The following is an 11,310-nucleotide window of genomic DNA, read 5'->3' as shown; positions in this document are numbered from 1 at the left end:
CTCTTCGTCGGCTTCTCCGGCTCCTCGCCCAACACGAGTGGCCGCGACGGCACCTCGTCCCGCGGATCGCGCTCCTGCTCCGCCTGCCTAAACCAAGGCCCTCAACCGAGTACACACAACGAAGAAAGTCCGACAATTTTATTTAGCATAGTTTTATCTATAGTAATAGACGACCCACTTCAACAACAACAACCAGCGCGCTCCTGTCTTATGCGTCTCAGTGACCACTCGGCATGGACCTATGCAATGCACTGTACAGGTACTGCATATTAATATTGGTAGGAACTTCCTGGTGACACCAGCCCACAGGCAGCATAAACTCCTCAGCTGCATTCTCATTGGTCAAGCGCCGAGAAAGGCAACGCAGAAAACGCCCGTGATAACGAAAGCTGCCGACATCTACCAAGCAGTGGCATTTCGTGAACACACGAGCAGCCCACAATGCATTTCTACTAGCACCCTCCACCGGAACTGAGTGTGGCACTGTCGATTGCGAGTGATTCCGGCGCGAAAAAGCAAGACGTGAATGCTCCAACATTAGACAACGACCCACTTCAGCAATAACCAACATCATGGGAAGGAAGACTGAGCCCCCGAACATGTCCCATCCGGATACTACGGCTTGAAAGCTATGGGTTTCGCAACGGTCAACATTACCGGAATGGAATTACTGGTAGCCCCGATCAACCCTGAGGTTCGAACAAGTGGGCTGCCAAGTGAGCCGAAGAGAGCTACAAAGAGGGTGCTTGGTCTTCCGCAGCATGCGTTTGACTGACAAGGAGTTGACCCTTCGAATCGCAATCTAGTACTGATGAACCAACAGCCCGTTGTGGGCCGGCCGCCATGGGAGTTACGATAAGTATAGTCACGAAGGGACCTCCTCGGTGATTGGCAGCTGAACAGTCGCTGCCAACAGTCGCATTTTTGTGGTGGCTTCATAAATCGAATTTCATGAGAGCGCGCTTTGGTCTCCTGTTCGCCGTGGTCGCTGCCTCGCGATCTGCCGTCGACGATCACGAAGTGCCCACTGATCCCATAGGTACCCCGGACAAGGCCAATGCAGACAGTCAAGCCAGCGCTACGGTGGTCGACAGCACCGCAGCGAGGTCATTAACAAACAACTACCCGAGTGGCTACAACGTCAACGGCGGCTACGAGAGTGGCCCGTACGACGGCTACAACGACGGCCCGTACGACGGCTACAATGACGGCAAGTACGGCCAGGACGACGGCTACAACGACGGTCCATACGGCGGCTACAAGAACGGCCCGTACGATGACTACAACGACGGCAAATACGACGGCTACAACGCTAACCGCGGCTACAATGCCAACGGTGGCTACAAGAACGGCCCATACGGCGGCTACAAGAACGGCCCATACGGTGGCTACAAGAACGGCCCATACGGCGGCTACAAGAACGGCCCGTACGGCGGCTACAAGAACGGCCCGTACGGCGGCTACAAGAGCGGCCCGTATGACGGGTACAAGAACGGTAAGTACGGCCAGGACAGTGGCTACAACGGCTATGGGGGCTACAAGAACGGGTTGTACGGTGGCTACAACGACACCGGCGGCAGCGCGGATTTTAACTACACGACTATTGTGTATGTCCCCGGCGGCAACGTCAGCGCGGACACCAACGACACGATTCAATACGTCCCCGGCGGTGGCAACACGGACGGTTATTACAAGCGCGATGACACCTACAAGAGCGATTTCCGCGGTGCGGACTACGGTTATAACGGTGGTTACGACTCGCACAACTATTGGTCGCGCAACAGCGCCGACGCGCCTCCATACCTTGCAGAAAGCCCAAGTCAAGGGCAGCGGTACCCGGACGTTGACCACACGAGCGACTACGTCTATGGCCACTACACCGACTCGGACGACGGATGCCCATCCCAGCCGTGCCACGAGCTCGCGACGGTCGAGCACGGCAAGTGCGTGTACCGGCAGCTCGCGCCAGGCACGTTGTGCGCCGGCCAGAGCTGCAACAACGGCGGGCCCTGCGACGACGACGAGAAGGACTACTGCGACAGTACCGGCACGTGCGTCGACGGCTACCGTATCGAGACTTACGTCCCTTGCCGTCCAGCGGTGAGTGCCTGCGACGTGCCCGAGTACTGCAACGGCAAGCAAAGCCAGTGCCCGATGGACAGGTTCTCTCCGCGGACGCAAAAGTGCATCGGTCACTCCAACGGCGGCGATTGCGACACGACCGACTACTGCGACGGCCGTGGCCACTGCGTCGACGCCTTTCGCGGCCCGAGCTTCGTCTGCCGTCCGGCGCGCGACGACTGCGATGCGCCCGAACGCTGCTCCGGGCACAGCGGTAAATGCCCACGCAACAGTTTTGCAGACAAGAGCACTGACTGCACCCGCTTGGGCAAGTCGTCGAGAGGTCCTTGCGACGCCCGCGATCGCTGCGACGGCAAGGGCAACTGCATCGACCGCTTCCACGGCCCCGATCACGTCTGCCGCAAACCACGCGACGTGTGCGACGTGCCCGAGTACTGCACCGGCGACAGCAACGCGTGTCCCGACGACGAGTTTGCCGACACGTCGGTCGTTTGCACTGACATTGGTGACTCGTCCCACGGCTCGTGCGACGGTGTCGACTACTGCGACGGTCGCGGCAACTGCATCGACCGGTTCCTCGACTGCGACCAAATCTGCCGAAAGCAACATGACGTCTGCGATCTCCCTGAGTACTGCACGGGCGTCCACGGCAGCTGCCCGCGCGACGAATTCGCAGACTCGGGCACGGTGTGCACGCCGATTGGGGCGTCGTCCAACGGCCCTTGTGACGCGATCGACTATTGCAACGGCCGCGGCACGTGCATCGACAACTTTAACGTCGACACACTTTGCTACAATCCTCGGGGGTTCTGCGACTCGGGGCGCTTCTGCGACGGCACATCGGGGGCGTGTCCCGCCGCCGGCTACGACCGCGAGTACGTGCTTCTCGCCGACGACGCCAGCATGACCGAGGTTATCATGCAAAGCTTTCGCCTGTGCTCGGCCAAAGTCACGGAAGGTCTCGTCTCGGTCGACGGCGCCATGCCGAGCCACTCGGTCTATGTGCTTCTTGCCGGTGTCGCCCTTGTTGCGGTTGTCGTTGCGATCGTTGTCACCAAGGTCAAACCGTTGTTGGGTGTTGGAAAGAACGACGACTACACCCTCGTTACCGAAACTGTCTAGCTCGTTTTCGTGGGCCCACGCTCTATGTCCATGTAGAATAGGTATGCCAAACTGGACCAAGCGACTACGTAACAAAATTATATTTGCGACGACTGAAGTTGTTGTGTGGCTGACACGTCTCCCCACCACGGTAGCCAACGTGGTGTAGCGGAGGAGTCGCTCGTCCTGAACATATAAAAAAAGTGTGTAAAGGAGTGTAAGAAAAGATACACGAAACCGACAATTGAAGGCGAGCGTCAGTGACATTAACTGGTCAAGTCGAGAACCACGAGCACCCTGAGGTTCGAGAAGCGTGGGTCACCGAGAGTGCTGAACTGAGCTCCAAAGAGTGTACTAGTACTTCGTCTTTCACAGCATGCGTTGGACTGAAAAGGAGTTGTCTCATCGAATCGCAATCTTGTAACTGCCCGTTGTAGGCAGCAGGTTGAGAGAATCGCATGTTGCGAGCTCCAGCGCCATTGCTGCTGATACAAATACCGCAGTGTCGCAACGCAAGAGTTCTACACTGTCAATCCCTGCACCGGGTCCAAGTCTAACGCTTCCCGCCGACACATCACGGAAGGATACCATGACAAACACACGCGAAGGCACCAAGGGACCTCCTCGGTGATTGGTAGCTGAACAGTCATTGCAATAAAACGCGCATCGCTTCGGTTGCACATACCGAATTCCATGAGAGCGCGCTTTGGTCTCCTGTTCGCCGTGGTCGCTGCCTCGCGATCTGCCGTCGACAATCACGGCGTGCCCACTGATCCCATAGGCACCCCGGACAAGGCCAATGCAGACAGTCAAACCAGCGCTACGGTTGTCGACAGCACCGCAGCGAGGTCGTCAACAGACAACTACCAAAACAACTACACCAATGGACGCAAGTACGGCCAGGACGGTGGCTTCAACCGCATTGGGGGCTACAAGAACGGCTTGTACGGTGGCTACAACGACACCGGCGGCAGCGCAGATTTCAACTACGCTACTATTGTGTATGTCCCCGGCGGCAACGTCAGCGTGGACTCCAACCACACGACTCATTATGTCCCCGGCGGCGGCAACACGGACGGACATGACAAGAGCGATGACACCTACAGAAGCGATTTCCGCGGTCCGGACAACGATCATGCTGGTGGCTATGCCTCGCACAACTATTGGTCGCACAACAGCGCCGACGCGCCTCCGTATCATGCAGAAAGCCCGATTCAAGGGCAGTGGTACCTGGGCAGTAACTACACGAGCAATGACGTCTATGTCTATGGCCACCTTGCCGACTCGGACAACGGATGCTCATCCGTGCCGTGCCTCGAGCTCGTAAAGATCAAGCACGGCAAGTGCTTGTACCGGCAGCTCGCGCCAGGCACCTTGTGCGTCAGCCAAAGCCGCCACAACGGCGGGCCCTGCGACGACGACAAGAAGGACTACTGCAACAGTCGCGGCACGTGCGTCGACGGCTACCGTACCGAGACCAACGTCCCTTGCCGCCCACCGGTGAGCGCCTGCGACGTGCCCGAGTACTGCACCGGCGACAGCAACGCGTGTCCCGACGACGAGTTTGCCGACACGTCGGTCGTTTGCACTGAGATTGGCGCCTCGTCCCACGGATCGTGCGACGGTGTCGACTACTGCGACGGTCGCGGCAACTGCATCGACCGGTTCCTCGACTGCGACCAAATCTGCCGAAAGCAACATGACGTCTGCGATCTCCCTGAGTACTGCACAGGCATCGACGGCAGCTGCCCGCGCGACGAATTCGCAGACTCGAGCACAGTGTGCACGCCGATTGGGGCGTCATCCAACGGTCCTTGTGATGCGATCGACTATTGCAACGGCCGTGGCACGTGCACCGACAACTTTAACGTCGACACACTTTGTTACGATCCTCGGGGGCTCTGCGACGTGGCGCGCTTCTGCGACGGCGCGTCGGCGGCGTGTCCTGCAGCAGGATATGGCCGCGAGTACGTACTTCTCGCCGACGACGCCAGCATGACCGAGGTCATCATGCACAGCTTTCGCATGTGCTCGGCCAAAGTCGCCGAAGGTCTCGTCTCGGTCGACGGCGCCATGCCGAGCCACTCGGTCTATGTGCTTCTTGCTGGCGTCGCCCTTGTTGCGGTTGTCGTTGCGATCGTTGTCACCAAGGTCAAGCCGTTGTTGAGTTCTGGAAAGAACGACGACTACGCCCTCATTACCGAAACTGTCTAGCTCGTTCGTCGCCGTGCCCCCGGCCCTATATGTCGATGTAAAATGTGTATGGCAAGCGACTACGTAAGGAAATTGTACAAGTATTTGTGACGACTCGAGTTGCTTGGTTGCCGCTGACAAGTACTGCTGGTATCCTTCGAGGTCCTGGTGTGCACTTGAGGGTCACCAGCACGAGTCGCGTATCCTGAAGAAGACTAGATGATGTCCACCAGCAATAGTTGATGCAGCAGCCATGGTCATTCCAACGCCATTGATTGCACTTCGAAGCGAACACGCCAAGGTTCATGCCGCTAGCAGGTCATCGTAGCTTGTGCAATCTAGCTGCCATGGCCAATCCGGACACCGGGACATCACTACATTAGCCGAAATGAACCTCATGAACACATCTCGTTTAGTCAACGGACTACGCAATACAAGCACGACTAGACTGCATGGAATACCTTGTAGACGTCGCATACCGATCACGTGTACCTTGCATGGTAAGCTCCGCACGAATCGAAGCGCTGTCGTGGCTCGCGAAGGTTCCATCGACCATCATTCCACGAGACCAGCATTCTTTTATAAAACCGGACGGCGGCCACAATTGGTTTTGCCTCGCCCGCCCCATGCTGCAGCTCTCGTCGACCTTGGCCCGCGTCGCGCGCCGCGTGTCGCCCTCGCGCGCCGTCCGCGCCGCCTTCTCCACGAGCCCAGACCTCTGGGAGACCATCCAGCGCCGCGACGGTACGCCTTCTACCGTCTCTGACGCACGGCGCATCACCATGGTAGGCCGCACCATGTATTTCAACAAGGTGACAAAGGAAGGCACGTTCAAGAACCCGTTCGAGGCGGCGCCGGTGACGACGCCCGCGACGGCGGCCTCGCCTGAAGCGCCGGCCGCGGCGACCGAGGCGACCGACCTCCAGGAAGCCGACAACTGGGAACCGATCGACTTTGCCAAGGCGGCGCGCATCGAAGGCTCCGAGTCGCAAATGTACGACGGAGCGTCGATCCATACGTTCTCATAGTCTGTGCAGCGTTCACGTAGGTGACTGGAGGGCGCTGCCGCCTCGACGTGGCTTGAGCACGCACTCTGGCTGTATAGATTGACATTGGTCCCAAGCAGAAGCTGCGCACCGAGAGCGGCGCGATGATCTACATGACGGACGGCGTCGAGATGGATACGACGACGGCCGGCGGCTTTCGCCAAGGTCTGACGCGGTACGCCATCTCTCTACACGCAACATCAACTCAAAGGTGGTACTCTCTATGTAGCATGGTCACGGGTCAAAACTTTTTCGTGACCGAGTACACGTACAAGGGCTCGTCCAAGGGCACGGTCGCAATGGGCACCTCGGTTCCCTCCAAGGTACACGCCGTGTTCTGCTCGGCTCTCCATTTTTTGCCCAACTTAGATTTTGCACATGCGTCTCGACGATTTTGGCGGGTCACTCATTTGCCAGAAAGGCGCGTTTCTGTGTGGCAGCCACACGATTGGCATTGAAATGGTTTCGATCGACCCATCTCACGCTACATGGTCTTGATGCATTGCATTGTAGGAGTTTACCAAGAACTTTGGCGCGGGCTTTTTTGGCGGCGAAGGCTTTATTCTCCAGCGCCTCAACGGACCTGGCGACGCGTTCATTTCGGCCAACGGCGCGCTCATTGAACGCACGCTCGCGCCGGGCGAGGTCCTTCGCATCTCGAGCGGCTGCCTCGTCGCGTTTGAACCGAGTGTGCACTTTGACATTAGCCGTGTCGGCGGCGTCAAGAACGTTCTCTTCAGCGGCACCGGCCTCTTTGTGACGACGCTCACAGGTCCCGGCCGCGTCTACTTGCAAGGGCTTCCGTTCGACCGCATGGTCGGTGAAATCGCGTCGCGCATTCCTGGCGGCGGCGGTGGTCCGATCATCATGCCGATGGGTCTCGGCGGCGGCAGTGGCGCGGCCGATGCGGCCGGTGGCGCCGTGGCTGGCGACGTGGCCGGTGGCGCGATCGCTGGTGACGGCCTTGACGCGCCGATTGCGTCGTCGCCGTCGGATGCATCCATGTTTGGCATGTCGGACGCGCCCCCAGCGGACGCTGGATTCCAAGAGGCGAGCGGTTTTGATGCGCCGCCCGAGATGGACGCGGACCCGAACGAGTTTGTTGCAGAAGAGTTTGACACGGACGCCGCGAGCGACACGGTCGAAGCCGTCACCGATTTTTTCAAGCGCTTCTTTTGAGCGACAACGAGCTAATGACATCAGCGATAGCAATCAACAATGAGCAGTATGCAATGCATTGCAGAGGAGCTAGCCTAGAACGGTGTTCTAGGCGCTCTCTCTTCTTCGAACGTTCGCGGTTGGGGCCATGAGTTGGGGCAATGGTGTCTGTGTGGATCGAATCGCAGCTTTTATGCCCGGCGTGCCCCTTCCTCCCTTGTTGATTGTACGGGAGCTCTATAGGTATAACTGTTGAACATGACATGGGCAGGTCAGTTCACATGCAGTACGTAGACAATGAAGGGCTCAGTCCAGAGCTTATCCAGGAGTGAGAAGCACGAGGCTAGGTCTCCAAGTGTCCGGCCATCATCACCACTAATATCCGGAAGCTGCCTTCCGGATTCCCGCCATCTAGAATATTCGAGAATACTCCATTAGCAGACCCTTGGAGGTTGTCTTGTTGTACGTGGCTAGTATCAACTAACCGATGCACACCTTAACACACCTGATGATACCAATTGTTCCATCCCCAAGTGATAGAACGCCTTGTGTATCCTCTTGGCTAGCGCCTATAACTCTGCAAGTTAACAATAACAAACCCACGCTACAGCGCAACGCCAGAGGCCATTGGAAGCTTCATACAAAAGGTGCGATTTTTGTGCCGCAATGCTGGATTCGACTGATTTGATGGAGGGATCCTCCTCAAGAGTGGAATGATTCTAAGTCGATTCGCCATGAGCCTACCAAATGGCGCCGTGTTGGGCCAAAGGTTGAAGGGTGTTGGGCTGTGCTCGTGTACGTGAACGCCAGCGCTGTGCGGTAGAAAGCAACCGGACCTGTCGTCCTACACTTGTCCCGGGTGCGATCACGAGACGGGCCGTCCGGCGCGTGCACCAGCTGTTCATCAGTCCCACCTAGCGTCGCAACCACCGGCGTCGTTTCATTGGCCACAAGAAGCCCAATTCGCACAAGTAGTACCTTGGTGGCACTGGCTAAACGCACGCCACTGGAATGACCTTCCGATGGCATCCTTTTCTGCAGAAACACGCACAACAGACCCAACATGCTGTGTGCGCACTATACATACGCTTGGACGTGGCTGCAGAGCGTCGTCAAGTGCATCAACCCTGCGAACGGCGCTGCGAACGCCACCGACGTTGTATAACGTCACGCTTGAAATGCGGTGTTTTTAGACATATGCGGAAGCTGCGTGGATCTGGGACAAGCCATGGTATCGAAACCCCAGCCAAGGAAAACCAAGGAGATTCGTGGCCACGAGCGTCGCTCCTGCTTGCATGAATTTACACATATAGTACTATCGCTCTGCAGGCATTCCAAGGGTCGCTGCCCAACGGTCCGCGGTACTTGACTGCGCCTACGGTATCCCACAGTAGGACGCGCCCCAACCGCAACAGCGTTTTGTTCGGTCAACCGCCACGATGTGCGCACCCTCTCAAGTGCGCTTTTCGATTGTCCGACGTACTTGAGCGAATAAAACCGCACTTGATGGAATAAAACCGCACTTGATCGAGCTTGCGCGGTTGGAACCAGTGGTCGCGGCGCATGATCATGTAAACACGAATTCGGCACCTCGCACCGAAGTTTCACTTTGCATTTCGGATCCAAGATCACATTTCACACACCATGAACTCGGAGCCCCTCGTGACGCGCAACCTGGACTTTGACGAAGGCCTCGGCCAGGACGGCCGGTCGGCCCTTGACATCTTCGTCAACAAGAACAACGGCGTCGGCGTCACGTACGACGACTTGATCATGATGCCTGGTAGGTCCCACATTGCACTTTGGAATGGGCACTCAAATAAGATCTCATAGGGCACATTGACTTTGGCGTCGACGAGGTCACGCTCGAGACCAAGATCTCGCGCAACATTAGCCTCCGCCTCCCGCTCATCTCATCGCCGATGGACACAGTCACGGAGCACAAGATGGCGATTGCGATGGCGCTACACGGCGCGATCGGTGTCATCCACTACAACATGACGGTCGAGGAACAGTGCCACGAAGTGTCGCTCGTCAAGAAGTTCAAGAACGGCTTCATCCTCAACCCGATCTGCCTCGCGCCCACCGACACGCTCGAGAAGGTCGACAGCATCAAGGCCGAGTACGGCTTTGCCGGCATCCCGATCACGGAGAACGGCAAGGTCGGCTCGAAGCTCCTCGGCATGGTCTCGAACCGCGACATCGATTTCATCGAGAAGCGCCAGACGCTGCTCAAGGACGTCATGGTCACGGACCTCATCACGGCCCGCGAAGGCACGAAGCTCGCGGAAGCCAACGAGATCTTGAAGACCAACAAGCTCGGCAAGCTCCCGATCGTCAACGCCAAGGGCGAGCTCGTCTCGCTCATCTCGCGCCGCGATCTGGTCAAGAACCGCGACTTCCCCATGGCGTCCAAGGACCAGAACAAGCAGCTCCTCGTCGGTGCTTCGATCGGCACGCGCCCCAACGACCGCGAACGCGCTGCGGCGCTCATTGCTGCTGGCGTCAACCTCCTCGTCATCGACTCGTCGCAGGGTGACTCGATGTACCAGATTGAGATCCTCCGCCACCTCAAGGCGACCTTCCCGCACGTCGATGTTATTGGCGGCAACGTCGTGACCATGCGCCAGGCCAAGAACCTCATCCTTGCTGGCGCTGACGGTCTCAAGATCGGCATGGGCTCGGGCTCGATCTGCACGACGCAGGAGATCTGCGCTGCTGGCCGCGCCCAGGCCTCGGCCGTCTACAACACGGCGCGCCTCGCGCGCAAGTACGGCGTGCCCGTCATCGCCGACGGTGGCATTGCCAGCTCTGGTCACATCATCAAGGCGCTCTCGGTTGGCGCGTCGGCCGTCATGTGCGGCTCGCTCTTCGCCGGCACGGAGGAGTCGCCCGGCCAGTACTTCTTCCAGGACGGTGTGCGCCTCAAGAAGTACCGTGGCATGGGCTCGGTCGAGGCCCAGGGCCAGGGCTCGGCCAAGCGCTACTTTGGCTCGAACGCGGTCGTCAAGGTCGCGCAGGGCGTGAGCGGCGCCGTCGTCGACAAGGGTTCGCTCAACAAGTACATTCCGTACTTGCAGCAGGGCATCAAGCACGGCTTCCAGGACCTCGGCGTCAAGACGATTGCGCAGCTCCACGAGTTCCTCTACGCCGGCGAGCTCCGTTTCGAGATGCGCACGCCCGCCGCCCAGCGCGAAGGCTCGGTCCACGGCCTCCACACGTACGAGAAGCGCCTCTTTTAAGCAAGATCTCCACCCTTAAAATTACTTTGCAAACTCCACCTCGAGTTGTGTACGATAGTATTTATTACCCTAAAATTTTAACGTGAATTCATGCCCAAGTGCGGTCATGCCCTTTTGTTTCCAGCGTTTTGCTGCCACCACAGCCTGCCACGTCATTTGCACTCTTGGGCTATCACCCGGTCACTGCGCATGCAGCATCAGCCACCATCAAGCTTCCTTGGGTCGTCGTCTGAGGCCGTGGGCGACGCGCTTGGCTACGAGCTGCTCGCTGTCTGTGCGATTGCCAAGCGCCATCAGCTCCGCAGCGACGCGTTGGACCTCAGAATAATATGTCGTTAGCTCTCCAACGCCTGAACTTTTAACGTCAGCGTCGCGAAATTTGATCTGGTCGTTCGGATCGTTCTGGTGTACTACCTACAACGTGGTTTCGGCCCAGCGTTGGACCTGGTGGACTTCGTGGCGACTCCACTCCAGTCTACCGGTAGATT

General features: G+C 58.1%; 4 protein-coding genes across 4 annotated transcripts; all 4 read left to right on the top strand.

Annotated features, from left to right (window-relative positions):
• Nucleotides 1–936: 936 nt before the first annotated feature.
• Nucleotides 937–3,204, top strand: SPRG_00484 (hypothetical protein; the record flags this gene model as incomplete). The annotated part of the gene is made up of 1 exon (XM_012338578.1): nucleotides 937–3,204. Exon 1 carries the CDS (start codon nucleotides 952–954, stop codon nucleotides 3,202–3,204), a length of 2,253 nt encoding a protein of 750 aa, XP_012193968.1. The 5' UTR covers nucleotides 937–951.
• A 574-nt stretch (nucleotides 3,205–3,778) lies between these two features.
• Nucleotides 3,779–5,421, top strand: SPRG_00483 (hypothetical protein). Its single transcript, XM_012338577.1, has one exon. It carries the CDS (start codon nucleotides 3,877–3,879, stop codon nucleotides 5,395–5,397), a length of 1,521 nt encoding a protein of 506 aa, XP_012193967.1. The 5' UTR covers nucleotides 3,779–3,876; the 3' UTR covers nucleotides 5,398–5,421.
• A 565-nt stretch (nucleotides 5,422–5,986) lies between these two features.
• Nucleotides 5,987–7,658, top strand: SPRG_00482 (hypothetical protein). Its single transcript, XM_012338576.1, has 7 exons — nucleotides 5,987–6,120; nucleotides 6,166–6,370; nucleotides 6,414–6,420; nucleotides 6,482–6,597; nucleotides 6,652–6,745; nucleotides 6,792–6,884; nucleotides 6,936–7,658. The coding sequence occupies exons 1-7, from the start codon at nucleotides 6,003–6,005 to the stop codon at nucleotides 7,599–7,601; spliced, it is 1,299 nt and encodes a 432-aa protein (XP_012193966.1). The 5' UTR covers nucleotides 5,987–6,002; the 3' UTR covers nucleotides 7,602–7,658.
• A 1,506-nt stretch (nucleotides 7,659–9,164) lies between these two features.
• SPRG_00481 (inosine-5'-monophosphate dehydrogenase) lies at nucleotides 9,165–10,928 on the top strand. The gene is made up of 2 exons (XM_012338575.1): nucleotides 9,165–9,363; nucleotides 9,414–10,928. The coding sequence occupies exons 1-2, from the start codon at nucleotides 9,225–9,227 to the stop codon at nucleotides 10,820–10,822; spliced, it is 1,548 nt and encodes a 515-aa protein (XP_012193965.1). The 5' UTR covers nucleotides 9,165–9,224; the 3' UTR covers nucleotides 10,823–10,928.
• The last annotated feature ends 382 nt before the right edge of the window (nucleotides 10,929–11,310 follow it).

The sequence above is a fragment of the Saprolegnia parasitica genome (genome assembly GCF_000151545.1).
Source record: "Saprolegnia parasitica CBS 223.65 unplaced genomic scaffold supercont2.1, whole genome shotgun sequence".
Lineage (NCBI taxonomy): Eukaryota > Oomycota > Saprolegniomycetes > Saprolegniales > Saprolegniaceae > Saprolegnia > Saprolegnia parasitica.
This window is presented reverse-complemented; position numbering and strand designations above follow the sequence as displayed.